At 45.5% G+C, this 27,671-nt stretch overlaps 1 protein-coding gene across 1 annotated transcript in view; it reads left to right on the top strand.

The window, feature by feature from the left end:
* The first annotated feature begins 749 nt into the window (after positions 1-749).
* Positions 750-27,671, top strand: part of SLC12A8 (solute carrier family 12 member 8) — a 124,689-nt gene continuing 97,767 nt past the window's right edge. The window contains exons 1-3 of the mRNA XM_046658815.1: positions 750-800; positions 22,576-22,722; positions 26,854-27,045. Of these exons, the coding sequence (XP_046514771.1) occupies positions 750-800; positions 22,576-22,722; positions 26,854-27,045 (390 nt within the window). The remainder of the gene's footprint in view (positions 801-22,575; positions 22,723-26,853; positions 27,046-27,671) is intronic.

Below are 27,671 nucleotides of genomic sequence, written 5' to 3'. Positions count from 1 at the left end.
TCCTCTTCTTCTCACATGACACAAGCTCTACCCCTTCTCTCATTCTCCCTTTTCCTCCTCCTTCCAAAATGTCGTGAGCCCTGTCTGTGTTCCAGCCCTATGCAGGGCAGAGGGGGCACGCAGAGTGGGGCACAAGGTCCCTGCCCCAAGGAAAGTGGGGTCCAGGGCCAAGGGAAGACTCTGCCGGTCTGATGAGAACCAAGCCCTGATACTGATGCTCAGTCATCTTTTTCTTACCTGCCCTCTCCACTCCCCTACCCCTTCTGGCCCTGCTCCTAACCTCCACTCTCCCACTCTGCTCTGCTCGTGGTCCAATCTACATTCACTCACCACCTGCAGCCAGTTCTAGTGAACTGATGGTGCCCTTGCCCTGGACAAATGTGTTCACAGGATGGGTGAGGAGTGTAAAATTCTGTCCTTAAGGGCTGGGCAGCTGGCTCTGCCCCCCATATTGAAAGAGTTCAGGGAAGAAAGAGCGAGCTGGGGGCAGCTGTGGCCTTAGGACAGCAAGATTAGGGCACAGGAAGGCTCTGAAGGGTGAGTGGGATCTATCCGGGTACCAAAGAGGGGAAGGGGATGTTTTCACATGAAGCGGAACAGGGTCTCTTCCTCAGTTGGAGCCATGTCTGGTATAGAGGAAGGATGGACGATAAGAAGCGAGGGAAGGAGGACCTAGCCTGACCAAGGATGGTGTTTACTTTCCAGAGGGGTCTCCCCACCCAGACCGCCAGGACCCCATTTCCACGACAATGGCCGGGATGTCTCAAGTGCAGGAGCTCTTCCACGAGGCCGCCCAGCAGGTAGGCCTGGGTGCCATGGGAGTCTATGAGGGAACTGCTGGAGGCCTGTGGGCAAGGGGTTACCAGACAGGAAGCTGAATGGAAACATTACCGTGTGCTATTTTAAAAGTAATTATCTCAGAAGTTTATTTTGGTATTCCAGCTTAATCGAGAAAATATTATAGCCAACTCTTAACCATCTGTGTACAGAAAATCTCTAGTATTATTTGTAGTGGATTTTGAATCCTAGACACTGCCCCCCCCCCCCCCCCCCCCCCCAGCCCCATGGAGGTTTTCTGTGAACGGTCAGAGTAAGGTCTCAGATAACATGGACTCCCTTTAATATTGAATCAAATCAGTGTAAGAGGGTAAATTTATTTCTGAAAAACTCATATGCTGAAGCCAAATGGATTTCTGGATTTCCTGATGTCTTGCAGGTTTTTTTTCTTTGTCCTCTCCCTATTAATCCTTGGTTATAGTAAATATTCAACATAGCTAAGCAACTGAAGTGGCTTTCTCCAGAAATAGAGAGTTAATTCCTTAAAAAGTAAAACACATACTTAAGTGTTCATCAGCAAATTTCTTGCAGCCAGGGGCTTTGCTGTTTAATGGTTATGCAACCTTGAAGTTTTCACCGCCCCTTGGATTTCTCTCATGTTTTGTAGAGAGGGGCAGGAGGGTTTCCCAGCATTATAATGGGGAATGAGCCCCCCAAGAGGGGGGAGAATCAATTCAAGGCCTTACACAATAGCAAAAGAGCAGGGTCCAGAACCCGGATGTCCTGAGCCAAAGGGCAGAGGCTGGTGAGGGAGATGAGGTTCAGAGTTGGTGGAGGAGTCCAGTCTGGCTAGTTACCCCCTCTTCAGGTACACAGGTACATGTGAAAAAGCAGCATGGTGGCTGGCGGGGGGAGTGCTCCGCAGAAGGTACTGCTCCCCTTCCCCTGGGAGGCCCAGGGCTGTATTCCTGCTCCCTTGGACTGAGTTCCTCGTAACTAGCCCCAGAAGTGTTCAGGCTGCTTAGAAATGAGTGCCTGGAGACTCGGAATAGCTCCTCAAAGGTATTTCAGAACCCTTGCCCACAGCTGCTCACTTCTGGGTAGAAAGGCCTGTGGCCACGTTCTTAGTGTGGTTGAGGTCCCTGAAAGACACCTTGATTTGTCAGGGGTCTTACATTTTATTTAGGTTCATCAGTCTCTCATCATACTTCCCATGCATTTTCTTTGGGTCTGTAAGACTATACATGAGTGTTTATGCACTTACCATATATTTGTGGACTAGTTCTTAAATAATGGGTGCTGTGTTAAGCATGAACAAGATACCAGATGAACAGATGGAAAACATGAGGCTCTTGTCCCCAGGGATTCCAAAAACAAAGACAAGTAAGACATTGTTGCTTCATCTCTGTGAGAGGGATCTGTTAAGGCTTAGCTGTGATTCTCTCTCCATGTTTAAAACTTTCAGTAGCTCTTTGTATCTACCACCCAGAGTTCAAACTCCTTAGCCTCGGCCCTACATGGTCTGGTCCAGCCTGTTTTGAGCCTGGGCCCTGCATCCTCCTCTTTGTGCACCACCTTCCAGCCAAAGCTCGCCATTCCCCAGGCTCTCTGCTTGTATCTTTCCCCTGCGTTGGTCTTTGCTGATACTTCTCTCTCAACTGATTTGTCCCTGGAACCCTCCAGGTACCTGAGGCAGTGCCTGGCGTTTAAGTGGATAATAAATGTTAGTCGACTAACCAGATGACCAAGCAACAGAAAACCACAAGGCAAGTTAAATTGTCCTAAGTGCCCTAGAGAGAGTTGATTTTTAAAATGTGGTGGATGCAAAGGCCTCTGTGTCACCTCCGTCTCCATCTCCCTCCCCCTCAGTCTCCAAACACTGAGGGACTGGACAGTGTTCAATGTCAGGGCCTTTGGTGTGCACTCTCGACACTCATTTGAAATCCATCCCTTTTTCTCTGTTTCTCTTGCACTGTCTTGTCCAAGGTACCATTTCTTGATTGATTTATTCATATCCTCCTAACTTCTTTCTCCACTTTGCTATTAAAATGATCTTTTTCTAAAGCATAAATCTGTGCATTTGACCCCTCTACTTAAAGCCTTTCAGTGGCTTCTCACTGCCTTCAGGCATCAGTTTGGACTTCTCCTGGCCCCCAAGGCCCTCCGTGGTCTGACTGACCTCCCCTGCTCCCTCGGCATGCTCCATCACTGCACTTACCGTGTGGCGTTGGAATGAGCTGCTTCTTTCTATCTCCCTTTAGTCTGTGAACTCCTTAAGTTCAGGGGCGTGTCTCATTCATTTTTGCATCCTCGATACCTGCCGTTAGTGCTCAGCATATGGAGGGTGCTCAGTCAATGTTGGTTCTACTTAATAGGACCCACCTGGCTAGGGACTGGGGAGCTGCCATGTGCATCAGGTCTTCAAATGGTGGAAGTAGAACATGTGGTGAAGCTGGGAGGCACATCCCAGGCCGAGAGGGTAAGAAAATGGCAATAACTACCAATGGGTGGGCCTTCGTGCCGAACATTTGATGTGCATTACCTCCTTTAACCTTCACAACAACTTTCTCAAGTAGAGATGATTATTTTGGTTCAACAGATGAAAACCTGAGGCACTTTGAACCGGGCCTGTCTGTTGCCAAGGCCCAGGATTTATTCCTTTCTGCTCTCTGCCTCCTGCCCCAAAGGCGTGAGCAAAGCTACCCAGTTGGTCAATCAAAGGCCTGTGTGGAGAGCAGATAGCAGATTGGGCGGCTAACATGTCTGAAGCTGAACTCTGGGAGCGGCTGCCTCGCCAGAAGTTTCCCTTGAACCTTTTTCTACCTTTACTCCAGTCTCGGGAGTCAGGAATTCTGCCAAGAGCTTTGGAGCCTGAAGAACATGGAATTAAGAAGGTAGTGCCCAATGGGAAGACAGGCTGGTGGGTGCTTCACCAAACCCTTCAGTTCAAAGCTGCTCTTCTCTCGGGCACTGCAGCTGGAAAGTAGCTCTCAGGAAATCTGGCCAGAGATTGTGGGTTATGTGGAGAGGTGAAGGAGTCGATTCTTGGTCTGGCTTTAATTATCAGGACCAGGTGGGGTAGCTGCGTGTGTGTGTGGGTGTGGGTGTGGGTGTGTGTGTGTTGGTCAGTAATAAGTGGGACGGCTGAGAAGAGGCTGTCGATATGCAGGTTAATGGGTGGCAGTCAAGGGCACACGTGCTGCCTGGGTTCAAGTACTGGCTCTAACACTGTGTGACCTTGGGCAAGTTATTGAACCTCTCGCTAAGCCTCCGTTACCTCACCTATAAAATGGCTACAATAAGAGAACCTACCCTAGAGAATTATGAAGGTTTAAAGAGAGAAGGCGTGTAAATATTTAGTATAGTGCTCAGTTCATAGCAAGCATTAAGTAAATGTTGGCTAATAATAAAACTAAGGTGGGGAGTGCGTATTTGGTCCATAAGGTAGTGATGTAAGTGATCAGAAGGTTCAGTTGGAAAATAAATGCATGACTCAGCACAGCAAAGTCAGGCAGGAGACCTGAGACGGGGGTCCCAAACCCAGGATGATTCCAGCGGCCAAAACCAGAAAGTGGGACGTTGTCCAGGACAACATGCTGGGTGGGCAGTCCACTGAGGAGGATGGGCCCTTTCTAGGCCTAGATGGGTCTGCAGTGGCTTGGGAATGTGTGAGTGTGTGTGTTTGAGGACCTACTGAACTTCCAGCAGGTACAAGTCCTGTTCCAGGAGCCTCCACCCTCGGGCCCTTCACTAATGTGCGATGTGGTTTGGTGGTGGGCTTGGACCTGGGAACTTGGGTTCCAAATTCTGACTGTGCCACTAGATGTGCTGGGCCCTGAGGCAAGTTACTCAAGGGCTTGCAGTCTGTTTCCACAACTGTGAGGTGGGGTGAGCGTACCTGATTTTCAGGGCTTTTATGCCATACGTGGAAGGAGCTGGCCCAGTGCCTGTCACATGGGGAGCACTAAACACAATGCGTGTTCAATGATTGGATGAAGCACATTTCACACTGAAACCCAGTAGAGTAGGCTGTTTGTGAAACATGGGGCTGGAGAGCTAAGGAGCAGCTGGTGCCAGAGGGAGGTGGATGGAAGGCTAATGACCTTAGATTCTGAGCTTGTCTCTGCCAGTCCCTGGACAGAGAGGACTGTGATGGACATGGTGTGTCAGGAAGATTATACTGGCGGGAAAGAGCGGGTGGCCTGAGACAGGGAGAGAAGGCAAGCAGGTAGGCTGTGTGAAGTCTGAAGTCCAGCAGGATCAATTCCTTTAGCGTCAGGAATAGTGAGAAAATTCAGCTCAGCTTACCAGGTATTTATTGAGTGCCTGTTCTTGCCAGGATCTCCGGATCCTGCTGGAAATGTTCAAACTGAAATCTCTTAATTGCTATGGAATAAGGAATGCCTCTAACTAATCTGAGGCTTTTGTCTTCCTTCTCCCAGAGTTGGATGGTCGTCAGAGAAACTTAAAGGGAAGCTGTGTCATGTTGTGGCACGAGAACGAGTCACCAAAGGCCACAGTTTACCTAGTACGAGTGACTCGTAGTCATCTTCTCCATCCAGCTTTCCTCCAGAGACTTGCGCTCCAGCAGGAGTGGGTCCATGAGGACCCTTTTCTGGGAAGTCTGTGCGCTAAAGTCTGGCTGGCCTGAGTTAATCACCCTAGAGAAGAGCCTGAAGCAGACCCAGGGAGTGGGTGCCCTGTCAGACCGTGGCTTCTGGCCCAAGTGTGGAAGGTGGTATCTCCAGGTTGGCTTCCAGGGTGTGACCCACCTCTGGCCTGTGCCATTCCCCAGCGTTGCCTGACTTCCTGCCTTCCCTTTCCCCCTCTGTCCTCCCCTCCTTTGCTCTCTCCCTGTCTCCTCCTCCTCGGTTCAGTGGCTTATCTAGGTTAGCTTGGCGCAGTAAGATTAACAAAGAGAGTCCGGTCAAGCTGTGGGCACTGGTGAACAGGGAGGTAGCACTGGCAAGAGAGGCAGATAGAAGCGAACATGTCAAGAGACAGAGGGGTCCTTAGAGATCCTCTGACCCAGTGCCCTTGCTTAGCATGTCAAGAAACAAGCCCAGAGATGTTGCATAACTTATCCAAAGACACATGCAAAGAGTGGCAGAGCCAGGCTGGAACCACGGCCAGTGACCCCACCATACAGCTCTGGGTTGATCTTAATGCATCCAGTTTTTAGGTTATAATGTGATCTTGAGCATTGGTGTCAGGCTTCATTGCAAAAGCTTTGCTCTTGTTTCCTGCACCCTCATTAGCCAGTGTACAGTTAAGAAACAATTTGTATTTTTGCTATTCATTTTTCAGGCCTATTTTGGCATCTTTTTTTAAAGGCAATATGCAAAGCGAGCTTTGCATGCGAGGTGATAGCATATTGCTTTATTAGTACATAGAGAAATGAATGCAACTGAGGAGAAAGGAAAAGGGAACGTAAGACAAGACTGTCTTGTTAGCCCCTCCTTTTACAGATAAAGAAACTACGGCCCAGAATAGTTGGGTGGAAAAGAAGGGCTCACATCCGGGCTTCTTGGAGCCATGACCCCTCTCACCTTCCCAGTTTTTGTAGAGCCTGAAGCTTGTAGGATTTTTAGAGATTCTGTTTAGTAAAAAGGTTACAAGTTATCAATAAAGAATTAGGTATAATCTTTGTGAGGGTCTCAATGTAAGTGAAGGGTCTTGAAGCTTAAGCTGTTAGCTTCACTGCAAAACCACCAATGGTACCTGGACAGAACCCGCTTTTGGAGGTGGCGGAGGAAGAGAGGCTTCTCGTTCTGGAATCTGGGAGAGAAGAAGGGGCCAAAATCATCCTCAGGGATGAGTTGAGTCTGAGACTTTTGTGGGGGCACCGTGACCCTTTCCTGCTCTTTCTCCTTTGTCTTTCCATTTTACAGCCCTGTTCGTTACTTAGCCTAGGAGGTCATCCCCAAAAACCAGAACTGGGCCAAAAATGCTGCATATTTGTAAAAGGTGGAATGGAGACATTTTCTGGATGAAGGTGTCCCAGAAACTGGGATGAAAGTGATTCTTCACTGAAATGAATTATTCTCTCTCATTTGTACCCAGAGGATCTTCATTTATGGACACGACTGAGTGATGCCATGCAGAAATCAATGCCATTGAAAGAAGAATTTACTGCTTACATTTCCCATGAGAAAGGGGAATGCCACACCATGCAGGGCCACAGGGGAAGCAAGGGGTTCTGGTCAGGAGGCAGAAAGGGGAGTGAGGGGAAACCTAGACCATAGCCTTTATTGGGATTTCCATGGGAAAGGCGGAGCAGAGTAAACTACTCAGGACTGGCTGATTTGAGTAGTTCTGGTGAGCTTTGGGCTATAAGGTGGTCACTAGTTGCCTAGTACCTGGCCCTGGGATGATTTAGGGCTGGGGGAATATTGGCTTGGTGTGTAAGAGTTAGGTAAAGGGGGTGGTTTGGGGAATAGACTTGAAATTGGTTGGTTTGCAAATGAAAAACATGCTCCTGGCCAGCACTTTGCTAATCTCTAAGAACTGGTTAACCCTGGCAGGATCAATCTCTCCTCAGCCGGCAAGATGTTTAAGATACCCTAACATCATAAGATACGGAAAATAAAAAACATGATTAATCCATTCTGCCTAGCTGTGGATGAAAGGACTAGGTGACTTCAAAGCTTCTTACTGCCTTAGGGCATACTTCATCCATGGCCAGATATAGAAAAAATATAGTCCTGGCCATCATTTAATATATTGGGGTTTGCGAGGAGAATCCTAGAAGCTGTGTTGATGACGCTGAAGCACTATTCTTGCAATTTGAGGAAGGTGCCACTAGGTGGTGCTCAGACTCTGGTCTGGTCTGAACATCCTGGTTTCCTATAGGGGTGGAGGGCAGTTTTAGCTTATTTTTCCATTCATTTTATACTTTCTCTGACCAAAATGTATCTCTTCAAGATAACAGTTTAAACACTAGATAGCTCTATATTCATAGAACGACATCAAATAATTGTAGTAAGATTGAAAGAAATATACATACCTGAGTATAATTCAATTCACTATCCTTTTGCTTTTCAATCATTAAGTATAATGTAATCTGATTCTTAAAATTGTTTTTTTTCCCTGAGTTTTCCTATCTTAATCAAAAGACTATGGTGGTTATAGTGGTGGTGGTGTGCTTTACCATAGCTTGGCACGAAAAGTCTTCAGAGGTAGCACTTATTCAGGCTTTGATGCGTTTCTAATAGGATAATGCTTGACGTTACCGATTCTCGGAAGAAAGATCCTATTTACATTTCCTTTGTTTTTGTTTTGGTGTATGAGTATTTTCGTTTTCATATGAACAGGCATAAAGAAAGAAAAAAAGATAGTGGAGTAAAAACCACTGTTCTGTGTGAAAAATTCTTTGATGTTCTTTTCCTAACCTGCAGATAGCTTGTAAATCACATCCAGGGTCCCTGTCAGCAGGGACAAGATTTAGGTACCTACTGATGAACTTGAAGCCCTGGTGGCCTAGCAACCCTTACTATGCCAAAAATAGTTGTGTCTCATCCAGATGATAAATTTGCTCTAACATGAATCCCAGTGTTCATGGAATTGAACTTAAAAGAAAACAGAAAGCCATAACTCGTTTTGAGTTACTTTCCCTTTGTATTTTAGTCGGTTATCAGTAAAGAACAATGCAAAGCAAAAACGAATTCTAATTTTTTAAAAAAGATATGCAATTTTAAGGACAGACATCAATTTTACAAAAGGCTTCACTATCTTTAAGTGTCCTGTTCATCCAATACGTTAAAATGTGATTCAAATCACAGGCGTCTTTGGTGAATCCATCCATTGCATAAAAGGAAGTTGAGTTATAAAGAGTACTACTGACTCTAGGTCAGCATTCTCTTTTTAAAATATTTCTAACAAAGTGATGATTTTTTTCTTTAAATAAAAAATGTTAATATTTCTGTCATAAAAGTACTTCATGCATACAATAAAAAATTTAAATAATAGAGAATGATGTAAAATGAAAAGCCTTCATCCTTTCTTCCTTCACCACCATTCCCCAGAAACAGTCACTGCCAATGGTTTCTGGTTTTCATTTTCCCTAGCGGTTATTATTATAACTGTAAATAATCTATTCATACCTCAATTTCTTGACCACATTATCAATTTATTATCAGTTCACTTCTTGCTTCCTGATGTGGAAAAAGAGGACATTGGCACATTTACTCTTCCTTCCATTTCTCTTGTTTCATTTCTAATTTTTTGTTAGATTATTATTTTTACATGGTCAAGATTTCAAAAAATTATACTTTTTTCTGTCATTATAATGAACATTTCCAAGTTTGTTATAGTTGGTTATAAAAATTTTAAACCTATAAATAGCATTTACAATAATAAGATGTGTGTGTGTGTCTAACTGAATAACCAAGTGATGTTATTGGATTCTTGGAGAAGAAACAATCTTAAGTCGTTAAAGCTTTGCTGCTTCTGAGCAACAGGATCATAATTTCTTTCAAGTTTCTTTTCATTCTTTTGGTTCATATGCAGCTACTGCTGTTTCTTATATCTCGTGTCACTCTTTTTTTGGTGATTCTCTTATCTTTTGCGTGACAGTAATTTTTTTCATATATGGATCAGTGGTAGTAAATTACTCTTTCCTTTTCTAACTATAGAACTGTGGGAGGCCAAATTTTTTTCATTTACTTCAAAAACAACATTTTGCAACAGATTGAATGCAGAAGTAGATATGAGAATCCAGCTGTCTTCCATCAGGCCAGACAGTAAAACAATTCGCAAACTGGGTAACGAGGCCTCTCTTTCCACTAAATGTTTTTGTTTCGGAAAGTAGTTATTTTTCATGGAAATATATTTATTTATAAAAATAAATATCATTGATTTTAGCAGATAATGGGCTTATTGTTATTTTTAAATGATTAATAAATATTGTAAAAATCTCTCTTTAAATTTCTAATATGGTAAATACTGATAGGTATAACTCACATAAACAAAAGTTCTTTGGGGTCCTCAAAAAAAATTTTTTTTTTTATTGAGTCATTGATAGGTTACAATCTTGTGAAATTTCAATTGTACATTAATGTTTGTCAGTCATGTTGTAGGTGCACCACTTCACCCTTTGTGCCCACCCCCCACCCCACCTTTCACCTGGTATCCACTAAACTATTCTTGGTCCATAGTTTTAAATTCCTCATATGAGTGGAGTCATACACAGATTATCTTTCTCTTGCTGGCTTATTTCACTTAACATAATTCTCTCAAGGTCCATCCATGTTATTGCAAATGGAATGATTTTGTTCTGTTTTGCAGCTGAGTAGTATTCCATTGTATATATGTACCACATCTTCTTTATCCATTCGTCTGTTGCTGGACACTTAGGTTGCTTCCATGTCTTGGCTATTGTAAGCAGTGCTGCAATAAACATTGGGGTGCACAGGACTTTTGGGATTGCTGACTTCAGGCTCTTTGGATAAATACCCAGTAGTGGGATGGCTGGATCGTATGGTAGTTCTATTTTTAGTTTTTTGAGGAATCTCCATACTGTTTTCCATAGTGGCTGCACCAGTTTGCATTCCCACCAGCAGTGTATGAGGGTTCCTTTTTCTCCACAACCTCTCCAACATTTGTTGCTATTAGTTTTAGATATTTTTGTCATTCTAACGGGTGTAAGGTGATATCTTAGTGTAGTTTTGATTTGCGTTTCCCTGATGATCAGCGATGATGAGCGTCTTTTCATGTGCCCATTGGCCATCAGTATATCTTCTTTGGAGAAATGTCTGTTCATGTCTCCAGCCCATTTTTTGATTGGGTTGTTTGATGTTTTGTGGTTGAGTTGCGAGAGTTCTTTATATATTATGGATATTAAGCCTTTGTCAGATATATGACTTGCAAATATTTTTTCCCAGTTAGTGGGTTGTTTTTTTGTTTCAATCCTGTTTTCATTTGCCTTGAAGAAGCTCTTTAATCTGATGAAGTCCCATTTGTTTATTCTTTCTATTGTTTCCCTTCTCTGAGAAGGCATGGTGTCCGAAAAGATCCTTTTAATACTGATGTCAAAGAGTGTACTGCCTATGTTTTCTTCCAGAAGCCTTATGGTTTCAGGTCTCACCTTTAGGTCTTTAATCCATTTTGAGTTTATTTTGGTGAATGGTGAAAAAGAACGGTCAATTCTCATTCTTTTACCTGTGGCTTTCCAGTTTTCCCAGCACCATTTGTTGAAAAGACTTTCTTTTCTCCATTGTATGCCCTCAGCTCCTTTGTCAAAGATAAGCTGTCCGTAGATGTGTGGTTTTATTTCTGGGCTTTCAATTCTGTTCCATTGATCTGTGCACCTGTTTTTGTACCTGTACCATGCTGTTTTGATTAATGTAGCTTTGTAGTATGCTTTGAAGTCAGGGATTGTGATGCCTCCCGTTTTGTTCTTTTTTCTCTGGATTGCTTTAGAAATTTGGGGTCTTTTGTTGCCCCATATGAATTTTAGGATTCTTTGTTCTAATTCTGTAAAGAATGTCATTGGGATTCTGATTGGGATGGCGTTGAATCTGTAGATTGCTTTAGGTAGAACGGACATTTTAACTATGTTTATTCTTCCAATCCATGTACATGGAATGTCTTTCCATCTCCTTATGTCGTCATCCAATTCTCTCAGAAAGGCCTTGTAATTTTCATTATATAGGTCCTTCACTTCCTTAGTTAAATTTACCCCAAGGTATTTTATTCTTTTTGTTGCGATTGTGAATGGTATTGTATTCTTGAGTTCTTTTTCTGTTAGTTCATTACTGGAGTATAGAAATGCTACTGATTTATGCAAATTGATTTTATACCCTGCAACTTTGCTGAAGTTGTTGATTACTTCTAACAGTTTTCCAATGGATTCTTTGGGGTTTTCTATATATAAGATCATGTCGTCTGCAAACAGCGAGAGTTTCACTTCTTCCCTCCCTATTTGGATTCCTTTTATTCCTTTTTCTTGCCTGATTGCTCTGGCCAGGACCTCCAGTACTATGTTAAATAAGAGTGGTGATAGAGGGCATCCTTGTCTCGTTCCTGTTTTCAGGGGGATGGGGTTCAGTTTTTGCCCATTGAGTATGATGTTGGCTATGGGTTTGTCGTATATGGCCTTTATTATGTTGAGGTAGTTTCCTTCTATGCCCATTTTGTTCAGAGTTTTTATCATAAATGGCTGTTGGATCTTGTCAAATGCCTTCTCTGCATCTATTGAGATGATCATGTGGTTTTTATTCCTCAGTTTGTTAATGTGGTATATCACGTTGATTGATTTGCAGATGTTTAACCGTCCCTGTGTCCCTGGTATGAATCCCACCTGATCCTGATGTATGATTCTTTTTATGAATTGCTGAATTCTGGTTGCCAAAATTTTGTTTAGAATTTTTGCATCTATGTTCATCAGTGATATTGGCCTGTAGTTCTCTTTTTTCGTGGTGTCCTTGTCAGGTTTTGGTATCAGCGTGATGTTGGCCTCATAGAATGTGTTAGGAAGTGTTCCATCTTCCCTAATTTTTTGGAATAGCTTGAAAAGGATAGGTATTAAATCCTCTCTGAAAGTTTGCTAGAATTCCCCAGGAAAGCCATCTGGTCCTGGGGTTTTATTCTTTGGGATGTTTTTGATTGCTGTTTCAATCTCTTTCCTTGTGATTGGTCTGTTCAAATTGTCTGCCTCTTCTTGAGTGAGCTTTGGTAGATTGTAGGAGTCCAAGAATTTATCCATTTCCTCTAGGTTATCCATTCTGTTGGCATATAGTTTTTTGTAGTATTCTCTTATAATCTGTTGTATTTCTGCAGAGTCTGTTGTTATTTCTCCTCGCTCATTTCTGATTTTGTTTATTTGAGCTTTCTCCCTTTTTTTCTTTGTAAGTCTGGCTAGTGGTTTGTCAATTTTATTTATCTTCTCAAAAAACCAGCTCTTTGTCTCATTGATCCTTTCTACTGCCTTTTTCGTTTCAATAGTATTTATTTCTGTTCTGATTTTTATTATTTCTCTCCTTCTGCTGACTTTGGGCTTCATTTGTTCTTTTTTCTCTAGTTCAGTTAGGTGTGCTTTAAGGTTGCTTATTTGGGATTTTTCTTGTTTGTTAAGATGTGCCTGTATTGCGATGAATTTTCCTCTTAATACAGCTTTTGCTGTATCCCATATGAGTTGGTATGGCATGCTATCATTTTCATTTGTTTCCAGGTATTTTTTGATTTCTTCTTTAATTTCTTCAATGATCCATTGCTTGTTCAGTAGTGTGTTGTTTAGTCTCCACATCTTTGTGCCTTTCTCAGCTTTTTTCTTGTAATTAATTTCTTGCCTTATAGCACTATGATCTGAGAAGATGCTTGTTATTATTTCAATTTTTTTAAATTTGTAGAGGCTTGCCTTGTTTCCCAACATATGGTCTATCCTAGAGAATGTTCCACGTGCACTTGAGAAGAATGTGTATTCAGCTCTTTCAGGGTGGAGTGATCTATATATGTCTATTAAGTCCAATTGTTTTAGTTTTTCATTCAGCTCCACTATTTCCTTGTTGATTTTCTGTCTGGATGATCTGTCCATTGATGTGAGTGGGGTGTTGAGGTCCCCTACTATTATTGTGTTGTTTTTAACATCTTCCTTTAGGGTCCTCAATAATTTTTAAGAATGTAAAGGAGGTTGGAGACCAAAAAGTTTGAGAGCAGCTGTTCTAGCGACTGAATATACATTTTAAACTCTTCACAGTTTATTTGGAGTTACTTCGTGTAGAATGGAGGAACTTGGCAGTGATCTGGGCTCTGTTGTCAACCCCCTTCTCCCCATCTTTCATGCTGTAAGTGCCGCATCTGTTACTTCCATAGACCTGAGGAAGCCCTCGAGATCATGTGACACCAGGAAAGGCCCGTGGCCCAGGTCTGCTCCAGGGATGAGCTCCGGACTTGGAGCTTCTCAGGTGCCTCGGAAGACGGCTCTTCTTTCTGCGGCCCTGGGCTGGGGCATCCTTTGCTTCTGCTTCACCCCTCCAAGCCCACCTGCAGGGATTCCTCCAAATGTCTAATCTTCTGGCGGCACTTGTTTTCCTCCCTTTTTAGTTATAATTATAGTTTCATACTTGAAAAAAACCCCACATCTTTTCTGTCATTTTCATGGTAACTGGGAAGGTGGAAAAGCGCTTACTCTGCCATCTTAAAAGAGGGGCTTAGGAGCCAGCCCCAGTGACCTAGTGGTTAAGTTCAGCACACTCCACTTCAGCAGCCTGGGTTCAGTTCCCAGGCAACAGACCTACACCACTATGTTAGCAAGCCATGCTGTGCTGGCGGCCCACATACTAAAAAATAGAGGAAGATTGGCATGGATGTTAGCTCAGGGCAGATCTTCCTCAGCGAAAAAAAAAAAAAAAAAAAAAAAGAGGTGCTTAATGTCAGCACATTCTAAAACACATTCATTCATTCATTCAGCTAACTCGCATTTAGTAAATACCTGTTCCATGTTGGGCATTTGGAGTACAAGAGTGAACAAGCTATTTTTTCTTTATAAGTGTGTGGGTTCCTTTTATTTAAAAGAAAATAGCTTTTATTGAAGTTATTATTTATTTATTTTGAAACTTTTTAAATTTTGGTAAAATTTCACACTCAGAGAGTTGCAGTAGTACAAAGAAGCCCCATATATTCTTGACTCAGATTTACCAGTTATTAACGTTTTGTCTTTTTGCTTTATCATTTGTGTACTCTCTCTCTATATATGTTTCTATTCCATATATATATTCTATATTCTAATACATATTATATTCTATAATATATATATTTTTTCCTAAGCCATTTGAAAGTAATTTGTAGACATCATGTCCCCTTATCCATAAGAACTTCAATGTGTATTCCCTAAGGACAAGAATTTTTTTCAGCTAACCACAATGTATCTATCAAGATCATTGGTAAATCCTATTATCTGATCCACAGTTCCGCATTCCAATTTTGCCAATTATCCCCCTAACATCCCATAGCTTTTCCCCAGTTTAAGATCATACATTGTATTTAGTTATCACATCTCCTTAGTCTCTATAATCTGAAACAATTCCTTCGTCTTTCTTTGTCTTTCACGACCTTGACATTTCTTGAAGAACACAGGCCAGTTATTTTGTAGAATGTCCCTCAGTTTGGGAGATGACACCTCATGATTGGGTTTAGGTTTTGTATTTTTGGCAGGAATACCATAGAAGTGATATTGTGTTCTTCTCAAGGCATCATATTATGAAGTACAGGATTTCCGTTTGTCTCATTATTGGTGATGTTAATTTGGTTACTTATTTAAGGTGGTGTCCACTAGGTTAATTCACTCTAAAGTTACTAACTTTCACTTTGTAATTAATAAATAATTTGTTGGGGGTACTTTGAGACTATGGGAATATCTTGTTCCTCATCAATCTTTCACCCACTAGCTTTGGCATCCATGGATGATTCTCAGCAGAATCAATTACCATCATGCACCACATAACAATGTTTCAGTCAACGAAGGACTGCGTCTACAACTGTGGTCCCATAAGATCAGTATCATATAGACTAGTTGTATAGTTGACTATACCATCTAGGTTTGTGTAAATACACTCTGTGATGTTTGCAAAATGATGAAATTACCTAACAACACGTTTCTCAGAATGTATCCCCATTGTTAAGTGACGCATGACCGTATATATTACTGTGATGGTTGCAAAATGATGATTTTCTAATACCATCATTCCTCTTACATATATTAACTGATCATCTACTGTACAGAAGGACTTTCCCTTCTTCTTCATATTTTAATTAATTAGTATCTATATGGACTCAGATTCTTATTTTATTTCACAAATATTCTGTTGGTATTATTATTTATTTAACGCTCAGATTATTTCAGATTTGGCCAGCAGGAGCCCCTTCAAGCTGGCTCCTGTGTCCTTTTGACACATCCTCATTATTTTTTTTTAGCACTTCCTTATGTTCTGGTACTAAATAGTCCAGGCTCATTTTATACTTTCTCTGCCCCAGCCCTGAATCAGCCATTTCTCCAAAGAGCCTTGGTTCCTTAAACTGAGGAATGGTATTTAGAGACCAAGATCTGGGTGTCAGGTATGTTCATTGCAACTGGGGTGTCTTTGCTTATAGACCCTTTAAGTGAACAGAGAGAAGGAATATAAATATAGTTAGAAATATGTATACAGTCATGTGCCACATAACAATGTTTCAGTCAATGACAGACCGCATATATGATGGCGGTCCCTTAAGATTAGTACCGTACAGCCTAGGTGTGTAGTAGGCTATACCATCTAGTTATGTGTGAGTACACTCTGTGATGTTTGCACAATGGCGAAATCGCCTAACAATACATTTCTCAGAAGGTAACTCTGTCATTAAGTGATACATGACTGTCTATATATTTACTTAGCTGTGTATTTTTCTATATATATTAAAAACTGTCAATTCAAATGGGTACCTCTAATTCCAATTTATCACCCCAGGGTTAATTCTTCTATTTTTTCCTCTTTCCTTAGTTGCAACTCCCTTCTCTAATAGTGAGAAACTTGACTCCCATCAATATATTTACTTATTTGCGCAATCTTACAATTCACAGAAATCAGATTCAGAATTGGTAATTCCTACCCCTGCAAAAAAAACACTTTCTGTCTAGAATTTAAATCAGTTTGTAGTTATTCTTATCTTTAGACGGACAGCTCATAGTCAAAGTAGCACATTCAAAAGTTACTCTGCTCAGCTTGTTTTCCACCTTCAGTGTGCTTATGTTGTTCATTTAAAATACAGTTTGGTTAATTTGTTTCTCTTTGCATTCTATTTTAATTTTTCTTTCTCATCCTTGTTGATTTTGATTTCATTTTGTTTTATTTTGAGTACGTAAAACATTAACATACTTCTACAAGTCAAAACTACTCAGTACTTAAGAATTCTTAAGTGGATATGGTATTGAGTGATCCACTGAAGCACCTAGAAGAATAAACCTATTGCCACTGATTTTTAGCTGGTTTGCCTGTTATTGGGGGAGGGCGTTAGGGTTGGTGTTTCTCCTCCTGGTGTTAAACGCAGGTAGACTTTCCAGCAGCAGCCTGAGTCCTGCAGGAAAGGCTCTGCCTTTTTGCCAAGGAGGCTGGGAGGGGAAGGGGAAGCTCATACATGTGGCCATGGCATTGCTGCTGTGAGACGGTACCAGGGGTCCAGAGCACTGTCTCTGGGCTCTGAGTCCTAGGGGCAGAAGTGGCTACTCTGCGGGGAAGGAGCTGATGTGTGGTTTTAGGAGGCGGACCTCGAGCAGGGATTTCCCATCAGCATCGATGTTTTCACAGCCTCTGAGGGTCTTGCCACTCCTGGGGCTGTGTGGTTGTGTGAGCAGGTCGTGTCTTGGGAGATTCCCAGCATTGGACACGGAGTAGGATGCACAGGCATGGAAAAACCACAGATCCAGCATATGTAGGAACTACTGTATGTAGACACTGGCTTTTGAACTCATCCTGTGGCAGAAGAAACGCACACTGCCAGGAAGATCTCACATTTCTAGGAATGACGACATCAGTATTGACCAAGGGCGTGGCCCAGATTCGAATCCAGGGGAATCAGACTTTGACTACACCATGTGGGTCCTTGCCTCCTCCACTGCTGAGCTGTTTCCATTTCCAGTATCAGTCGGGGTGGCAGAGTGCTCACTGGAGGTGCATTCCACAACTCCTAGGACAATACAGAGGGGGCTGGCTCCCTCGACGCTGGCACTGGGCAGAGGTTAGAGAGCCAGCTTTCAGGGCTGAGCTGTAGAGCAAGGATGCACCTGAAACGTGAGGATGAGTTAGCAGGGGAAAATAGCAAATGCACGGTCAAGAAGACCTCTTTTCTTTCCTTTCCTCCCAATTTCCCTGAAGAAATCCTCACTTACATTTAAAATTGTGTGTTGTGCTTCATGCTTACAAAAAGCTTTTACAATTCTCATTTCATCCAAACTGTCCAAAAACCCCACGATGCAGGTATATAGCTCTCTGCATCTTATACAGGTACCGCAGGTGGGCTCTGGCCCCTGGAGCCCGTGGCGCTGCTGGGCCCCATGCTGGCTCCAGCTCCAGGCGCCCGTTCAGAGCCAGAGGAAAGGAATGTGTGCCCACTTTGCCCAGTGGGTCACAGTTCAGCAGCGGCTTGGGATACTCTCTGAGGTGTAATTAACAGTTAAATAATTAGCTCTCAGAGAGCAAACTGCCGGCTCACGTGTGTATCCTCCAGGCAGAGCAGTCTCCTTGGCTGCGCTTTGTCTGGGAGCAGGGGGCAGGCCGTGTCTTGCTTTGACCCACTCCTGACCCGAGTGGGCAGAAGCAGAGTTTCTCACCTGGCTTCTTTTCCTCCAGCAGCCAGAAGAGAGAAAAAGTGTCATCTCACATCTCAGAAGTGTTCGTTAAGGCCTGGCAGGTGGCCTGTGGGAGGTAGATGGATGTTTGAGACAAGGGCCCCTGGGCGTGAGTGAGCCTGTCTCGTTGCCTGGGGCAAAACCCTTCTCTCTTCCTCAGCTCAGCTTGCTGGGTGTAGGAAGTGAACATTTCCTCCCCTGGGCAAGTTTTGGGTGCAACTTCCCCACCTTTCTAGATGCTCAAGAGTAGAGATTCTCTATTCACAGGAGCAAGACTTCTATCTCTGTACTAAAACACCTGCTGGGCAGCCATGGTGTTTCCAGTGTGGGGTGCAGTCCCCTGGGCTCAGAGGGACCAGGGACCTCCCAAGTTGTCCTTGCCAAGCTGAGGGTGCTCAGGAAAGAGAGGAAACTTAGCCTTGAGCACGTGTATGGTGCCCATTCTGAGGGACTGCTTCGTTCCTCGCTCTTCTTTATCGTATTTCTTAGTCCCCACCTTGCTTCCCAGTAGACTCCAGACCTGGCACAGTACACGTCCTATTGTCACCTCCCTTTCCGCACAACCTGCTGTGTCTATGTCATAGAATGTTGAATGTGACTCTTGTTATTTTGGAATTGATGACCGGGGCCCAAATCGGAGGACAATGAGGTTCTAAGAGAGTTGTCAACAGTTGGGACCACCTCTCCCCTGGGGCTAAAAAAGATAGCCCAGAACTGGTCCACCTATCATGTCTGCTCACCCCAGCCATTCCACTCCCCCTCCTCTGGCGACAGAAATGACTGGGCACAGGTGTAGAGGGGGACTGTGAGCCACAGCCTTTGTGGGAGGGCGCGTCTGAGATGAGAGGGGTTCCTCACCCTCCTGTAGAGGAGGGAGTTGGTATGAGGTCCGCGAGAGGGGAGGAGAAGCTGATATTCTGTCCTCCTGGATGTCTGCTTATGCTGCAGACCCACTGCTCTGCCCTCAGCCTCTCTGGGCAGGAGCCAAAGGGAGCTAGAGAGAGCCGGCAGGGCCAAGCAAGAGCAGGGTTGTGGAGTAGCCAGTCGTGATACTGGGATTTATAATAAGAAATAGATACTTGGTTTTCATCCCAGTTCCTTGCAGAGAGCTCCTAAAACCTTTGGAATTTCCTAAGTGATAAACCCCTTTCAACCACAACTGGGTTTATGTTAATGAGGTGACTTTTGGAAAGCACCTAAGGATGGGGGCTGGTTGCCAGGGGAACCCACCATCTGATTAGAGGATTAGAACTCACAGGGGAGGGGAGTGGGGCTGGAGGTTGAGTCAATCACCAATGGCCAATGATTTAATTAGTCATGCCTGCATAAATGAAGCCTCCAAAAAACCAAAAAGGAGAGGATTCGGAGAGCTTCTGAGTTGGTGAATACATGGAGATCCTGGGAGAGTGGCTGGAGTGGGTATGCAACCTCCATGCCCCTTCCCCATAGGTATCTCTTCCATCTGGCTGTTCCTAGATTATATCCTTTTACAATAAACCAGTAATCTAGGGAGTAAGCTGATTTCTGGAGTTCTATGAGCCTCTCTAGCAAATTAACTGAACCCATGGAAGAGGTCATAGGAACCTCTGATCAATGGCCCATTGGTCAGAAGCACGGGTGGCAACTTGGACTTGCAATTGGTGTCTGAAGTGGGTGGGCAGTCTTACAGGACTGAGGCCTTAATTGTGGGATCTGACGCTGTCTCCGGGTAGATAGTGTTAGAATTGTAGGATCTCCAGCTGGTGTTGGAGAATTGCTTGGTGTAGGGAAAACCCCCACATGCTGGAATTGGTATCAGAATCGGACCATCCATGGGCCAAGTAGTCACTATAGGAGGTAGCTGGTTTGAGTTGTCTAGCCAGTACTCTCCTAAAAGGTCAACTCTGGGGCAGTAGTAAAAGGCTGAGGGGCATCCTTAAGTAGTGAGGCTGGAGGACGTGGTGAAGGAGGGAGAGGTGAAAGAACGGGACACCCAAGCTGGCGCTTCTGTGTTGATGCCTGGGGCAGCGGGTCAGTGCAGGGAGGCCCGGAAATATCCCCTGCGAGCTCTAGATTCCCTATTTGGCATTTTATTCTAGCGTTCTCTGTCTCATCCTCTTTCCCTTTTTCTGTGCTTTTGTTTCTTCTTCCTTCTCTCTCTCTCACTGGGCTTAGTTGATCTCTCTCTAAGAACATCAGGGTTGCAACCGAGGAGTCAAACTCAGGCTCCTCCTCCAGCCTCTGAAGAGCAGACTCTGGGAACACTTAGTTACGGTCTTTTGTCACTTGGTAAAAAAAGGTAGGCACGCTCCCCTAGACATCCCAAAATAAGCTGTCATGGCTCGGTCACCGTTTCCAACCTTTTATACCTTCATTCGCAGGGTACAGGGTCTCCCAGAGTTTCCACCTCGTTCATCTGTGAAGCACCTTTTTGGCTGATTTAGTCCAGTGAGATCCAGGGAGTGAAAGGCTTTCCATACACCGTTAGGTAAACAAACAAACAAGCGAAACAGCCTTCAGAGTGGAAACACGAAGGCTGGGATGAAAGAAGAATACAGTTTCTAAAATTATAAGCGGAGTTGTATGGGTAAAGGCAGATGTCTTCACAGTTAAGCAAAGTCCAGGATGTTAGAAATTGAAAGCCGAAACATTGAAATTTAGAAAAGAAAAGGGAAGGAACCTGTGGCTGAGGGCAAAGCACAGATTTTACAGTCTGGAGCGGGGGATTCAAACCCCAACTGTGGGGCTCGGGGCCGTGTGTCTCTCCTCCCAGCCTCTCTTTCCTCGCCCGTGAATGGGCCCTCGCCCTCCTGCCTCCCAGGGGTGTTGTGAGGACCAAAGGAGGGAACTGATGTGGAAGCATTATTACTCTCTGTTGCTGATTGTTGCTATTGTTACTACTGTTTCTAATAAATAATCCGCCTGTAACTAGTCATGGTAGGAAGCTGAACACAAGCAGAGACAGGAAGTCGTGCCATGTCCTGACTTTGAGATTAGGATCCTAGAAAACAATCCTATGTTCACCAAACAGGTCCCTTGGTACCATTTGTTCAAGGACAAGCAGAGGTTGGCAGGGTCTTTGCTCTGAGTCACCATGACCGTTCTCACATTTACTGACTTTCAGGGGATTCTTCAGTTGTGGTTTGTGAAAGACAAGCAAACAGAAATGTACACAGATAAAAGGAGTCAGGGAGTGATGGGGGACACCACAGAGTCCCCTGGCCCATCTGGCTGGTTTCGTTGACGTCCCTGATGATTTCTCAAGGCCCTTTCTGGATCTGAGTATATGATGTGAGGGAAGAAGGGGAGCTGGGATCCCCCTGTTGTTTAGACCAGGCCTAGCTGACCTGGTTTTGACCAGGGCAGAGGCCCTTGGTCCTGGATCATGGGCGCGTCCATTGTTCTCAGCCGTTCAGGAGCCATGCCCCTGTGCCTCTGACCTTAGATTTTTTTTCCTGTCCTCTTGATTTTTCTGCCTTCTCACTGTGTTTATAGATCACGGACACACACCAGTTAGACTCACTGCCCACGGTGGTTCTGAGTTGGGCGCCTCCCCCTTCCTCCCGCCCAGCTCAGATTCATTAGTCACTGCTGTGGTACTTTGAAGGCAGTGGAAGACTCTTCTGATGTCTGAATTTAGATTAATTACCAAGCCTGTGCAAGAGCAGTTCACAGCATGAGCTGCTACTGGTTTTGTTTAAGATCATTTTAGTATTTCCACAGGTTTAGTCTTTTTAGTAAAGCGTTTCCATTTGAGCATTCCATAAGTGCCTTTGTTATTTTTGATTTGGAAAAATGAGGGAGGCCTCTGTTTAACCACTTATTAGCCTCTGATTCGAGACAACTGCCAAAGGATGCCGTAGAATCCTGGGTATGGAGTGGAAGGGGCCTTCAGATCACCGTATCAGCCAGTGTTCAGTCAGGAAAACGGAAACCGCCCTAGGTACTTTAAATGTGGGAATTTAATACGCAGAATTCGTTACAGAAGTATTAGAAGGCCCAGAGGAGCAAAAAGCGTAAAGTTACCCCAAGATTAGTAACTGCTGGAAGCTGCTGTCCCCTCTAGGACTGGAGGACTGAAACGGAAAACGGCGTTACCCAGAGCTTGTGACCATGGCCTGAGCTGGAACCCAGGATCCCTCACGCACTCACCCACAAGTGACATACAGCCCCTCTACCTACATTCCAGTGGCCGGAACTCAGTCCCATGGCCACATCCACCTGTAAAGAGGCTGGAAAATGTAGACCACTGAATGGCCAGCTGAACAGCCAGTCTCTGCGACATTCCTCTGGTACGGGAGTCACTGCTGCTGGAGAGAGCAGAGACCCTTTTGCAGACTCAGTGTTCAGGACCGTGTGTGTGCACACATGCCTGCCCTGGCACATGGGATGGGGTAGTTTAAAGCTGAGTTCTCCCCGCTCCCCCTGTCCACTTCCCCCGCTCTCCCCTTGCTGGCCCTGCTGAATGCTGCTGAGCTGACTTCTGTGTGCTCTGTTTTCAGGGGGCCCTGGCCCAGCCCCAGCCCTGGTGGAAGAGCCAGCTGTTCGTATGGGAGCCAGTGCTGTTCGGGACCTGGGATGGTGTGTTTACGTCCTGCATGATCAACATTTTTGGGGTTGTCCTTTTCTTGAGGACTGGCTGGCTGGTGGTGAGTGATGAGCTGGTGGCCCTGGAGCCTCTTGTGGGCCTGTAACGTGGAAAGCTCCGTCACTCTTGGGCATTCCTCAGTGCAGGCGATAGACTCCTGAAGCACAGATGCTCCAGAACCATGAAATGAGATGAAGTACATTGAGCAGCTAGCGTTGCTTTTTAAATGAGAATCCTGAGAACCTGGGCCTCAGACAGAGGTTCCAATGGAAGCCTCACCGTGGATTTAACCACAGAAATGTGAGCACAGAAGTCAGGGCCCATCATGGGTGGGACTAGAGGTGAGTCAGAGAGAGCAGAGTGATGGCGAGTTTGCCTCCAGTTTGAGACCCTCTCCAGCTTTCCTGGTATTCTTCAACTCATCTGGTGCCTCCTGGAGACACCAGCTCCTCACCCACATGGTTGCCTTCCCGCCCTATGCCCGGACCCTGTGTGTAAGGCTGTGCACGGGGGAAGGTGGTCAGAGGCGCAGACTGCCTACCGCTCAGGGCCATTCCCTGGGGCAGACCCTCGCGCACGAGATCATGGGGGTCAGTTTGTCTTCCTCCGTGCAGGGAGGAGCCAGGGCCTCTTTGTCTTATGTGAAAGCTTCCTGGGACCTTCCAGACAGATGTGTGTCCTGAGCAGCCTTCTCAGCCTTCACACAGAGCTTTCAGTGAACCAGACAGGCTGTTGAGGGAGAGGGAGACGGGGAGGCAGAGGGAAAGGATACTGGAAAAACCCAGGTCCTCCTCCTGTCTTTCTCCTTTACTTTCACACAGAGAACACTTTGCATCTGACACTTCTGGTCACCAGATGTGTGATTTTTTTTCCCCACACCAAGCAGTTCTGTGACACCAGCTGGGTGTTCCAATTTAACTCAATTCTAACTCTGTCCACCTGGAGATAGCATCAGATCCCACAGCTTGAGGTCTCAGTCCTACAAGACTGTCCCCCCCACCCCACTTCAGATGCTGGTCACAAGTCCAGGTTGTCACCTGAGCTTCTGACCAACTGGCTGTAGATCAGAGGTTCCCAGGACCCCCTCCTCAGGTTCGATTAATTTGCTAGAGCAGCTCACAGAACTTAGGGAAACACTTAGGTTTACCAGTTTATTAGAGGTTATGATGAAGGGTACAGGTGAACAGCCAGATGAGGAGATACACGGGGCGAGATCTGGGAGGGTCCCGAGCACAGGAGCTTCTGCCCCATGGAGTAGGGGTGCGTCACCCTCCTGGTATTTGGGAGTGTTTACCCCCTGGAAGTTCTATGAACCCTGTACTTTGGGGATTTTATGGAAGCTTCCTCATGTTGACATTATCAATTATTAACTCCATTTCTAGTCCCCTCCCCTCTCTAAAGGAGTGGAAGGAGGAGTGCTGAAAATTCCAAGCTTCTCATCATGGCTTGGTCTTGCTGGTGACCGGCCCCCATCCAGATGCCGTCCCAGAGTTGCCTAAATAGGACAAAAGATGCTCCTAGTGTTCTTGTCATTTAGGAAATTACAAGGGTTTCAGGAGCTCTGTGCCAGGAACCTGGAATAGAGACCAATATATATTTTCTATTATCCCACAGAGGGCAGAGAGAGAGAGAGAGGTGTGTGTGTATTTATTTTAAGGAATTGGCTCATGTGATTATGGGGGCTGGCAAGTCCAAAATCTATGGGATAAGCGAGATGCTGGTAAGAATTGATGTAGCACTTTTCAGTCCAAAGGCTGGAAACTCAGGCAGAATTTCTGAGCTGTAGTCTGGAGACCGAATTCCTTCTTTTGGAAGCCTCCGTCTTTGCTCTTAAGGCTTTCAACTGATTGGATGAGGCCCACCCACCTTATGGAGAGTAATCTCCCTTTCTTAAGGTCAACTGATTGCAAATGTGAATCACATCTAAAAAATACAGTTACAGCAACTTCTAGACTAGGGTTTGACTAAACAACTGGTCACTGTAGTCTAGCCAAGTTGACACATAAAATTAACCATCGCATATGCAATTTCCAAGGGATTATAGCTTCACTGTGGTGGGGCATATGGGGTTCTTAGTCCCCTCCAGAGGCCTGGGTGATGCCAGACCTTCCTAAGCTCTTGCTCTACTCCATATCCAGGCCCTTAGCTCAGGGATCAGCCTTAGCCATAGCCACAGCGGGTCTGATATTTTCCTTTATTAATGTGTGGAAAGCTTATAGCAGAGTTAGCAACCTCTCTGATGCAGATGCTAAGAATTCCTGCCTCTCACACCCCTCCCAGACATGCAGGGCTCCCACTTACAAAAGCACAAAGCCTCCAGCTCAGCCTCCTTGTCCTGGAAGGCAGTCTCTGGCTCCTGGGATTGGCCTCTGATTTTCCCCTTCCTGGGAGCCACCTCACTGCCCAGCACTTCTCCAGCCCGTCTCCAAGGGAGACCCATCAACCTGATCACGGTGGCAGAGGAAAGCCTGGCCGCTGACTGCCTGGGTCCCTGGGCTCTGCTTCATGCAGTGGATGGTTATGGGATGTTGGGAGGAGAGAAGGGCAGGCTCTTTCTGTTTTGATTCTTAAGTCTTTAAGGGCCTCCTTTTAACCCTTCCACTGGGTGATTTTTTTTTTGAGAAATGGCTATCCAGAAGTATCCAAAGTGAAAGTACAAGTTGTATTAGTTATCTATTGCTGCATAACAAATTACCCCTACACTTAGCAGCTTAAAGCAACAAATATGTATTACCTTGTACTTACTCTGGTTCAGGGATCTGGGCGCAACTTACCTGGGTGCCTCTGGCTCGAGGTCTCTCATGGGGCTGTGGTCAAGCTGTCAGTCAGGGCTGCAGTCTCATCTGAAGACTCTGCCAGGGGAGGAGCTGTTTCCGAGATCACTTGTGTAGTTGTTGTCAGGCCTTGTCACGTGGCCTCTTCATAGGGTTGCCTCATTACATGCAGCTGGCTTCCCCCAGGGCCAGCGTGCAAGATGAAAGCCACAGTCTTTTTAGATCCTCATTTCAGAAGTGACAGCCCATCACTTCTGCAGTATTCCGCTCATTAAAAATGAGTGAGTTGGTCCAGACCCCACTCAAAGGGAGGAGATTACACAAGGGCACGAATGCCAGGAGGTGGGGATCCCTGGGGCCACCTCTGAGGCTGCTTACCACACAAACACATCCTTTTGCCCTAAAAGGATCTCTACTTTTCAGTTCTGACATTAGTTTTACCTGAAAAATCATATTTGATCATGAAAAAAAGGTGAATGTGAAATGCCAAAAATAAGATAGACCTTCTAGGAGATGGCATAAAACAAAAATAAGTAGAGGTCATGCCAAAATCATTTTTAAATAGACAATATTAACTCTAAAGAATAATTTGGCAGCATACTTATGTTTGGAAAATGTTAAAGTGGTGGTTTTGGTATGAAAACTTAAAGATTGGCACAGGATATTTTATTATCACATGCAGACAATTTAAAAGCACAAACAAAGGAAGAAAATAGTAATTACATAATTTCCTTAAAAATATAAAATCAGCAAAATGAGTAACTGTCCTAATAAAACATAATCATGCTCTCTTGGAGCTCACAGCCCAGAGTGAAGAGGGGCTTGGAAACAGACTCAGTATGATAAGTACTGTGATAAGGACTAAGCCCTGGGTACTGTAGGAGCCCTGAGGAGGGGTCACAGGGCCAGCTGCCTGGTGGCGGAATCTCCTAAACATGGTCTTAAAGGATGCTTTGGAGTGAACCTGGCCAGGAAGTGGAATGAGCAGGGGTCAGCACTCGGGGGACGGGATAGGACACACCAGGTACCTTCACCTGGGCCACGAGCAGGGGTACTGGGGGCTTATCCGCAGAGGGATGAAAGGGACTTGGGGGGCGGGGTGGCCAGGGGTCAGATTAGGAGGGGCCTCATGGATGTATTAAGAGACTTTGCCTTTACCCCATGGGTGATGGGAAGTCATTGAAGAGTTTGGAGCAAGGGCATTTCCCTTCATGTGGAATTTCTTCCAGGCCGTATTCTTGTGGTGCTGCCTTTGTCCTTTTCCAGTGGCCCCACCTTTGCGGCCCAGCTTCCCAGTCTTCCCCCAGTTGCAACCCTGGGGGTGTGGGGGGAGGTGGTCACTACTCCCTGGAGGGGCCGCACCTGACCAGGGCTCCTTATCCTAACCGCTGACCTTGCTCCTTCCTATTCCACCGCAGGGCAACACGGGCGTCCTCGTGGGCGTGTTTCTGGTCTCCTTCGTCATCCTGGTGGCCCTCGTCACCGTGCTGTCTGGCATCGGGGTCAGAGAGCATTGCGGCGTGGGCAGTGGCGGTGTCTACTCCATGATCTCCTCGGTGCTCGGGGGGCAGACCGGAGGCACAGTGGGACTGCTGTACGTGTTCGGACAGGTGAGCTGGGCCGCCGGGGCAGGGGGGCTGTGCCCTGAGGCCACCTCGGGCCGGAGCTCTTCCCCTGCCGTGCTGTTGGCCACCATCTCTCCGTCCATGCCCTCATTTGCCCTGCTGAGAGGCAAGCTGGGGGAACTGCCCCCTTTTACAGATGGGCAGACCAGGCTCTGAGAGGGACTCAGAGGCAGAGCCGGGCCCATGTCCAGCCCCGCCCCTTGGTCCAGTGCTCCTTCCTCTGCCAGACTCTGCCTCACCGAGTCCTGACTGGACCAGGGAGGCGGACCTGCGCTGGGACTGTTCTGGCTGCCCATTCTAGGGAGCGGAGTGCCCGACGGTGGCGGGAGCCCAGGTGGCAGCCAGTGGCCCCGTCCCTGCAGTGCTTTTGCACTGAAGAGGGGACATTTTGCTTGTGTCAAGGACTTTCCTAGAAGCAGGCACTTCTCAGATGGGCTGGCACTCTAGGCATTGACAGCCTTCTGGCCTTAACCGGAGGCTGACAGCCCCGTGTGGACGGGCCCTCTGAGGAGGAGAATACGAATGAGGGGGCTGCTTCATCAGAGCGGGGGACTCAGGAAACCAGAGAGCAGGGAGAAACGCGAGGCTTGTTTAGCTAAAACACAGGGACG

Source organism: Equus quagga, chromosome 4, assembly GCF_021613505.1.
Source record: "Equus quagga isolate Etosha38 chromosome 4, UCLA_HA_Equagga_1.0, whole genome shotgun sequence".
NCBI classification, from domain to species: Eukaryota; Metazoa; Chordata; class Mammalia; order Perissodactyla; family Equidae; genus Equus; species Equus quagga.
This window is presented reverse-complemented; position numbering and strand designations above follow the sequence as displayed.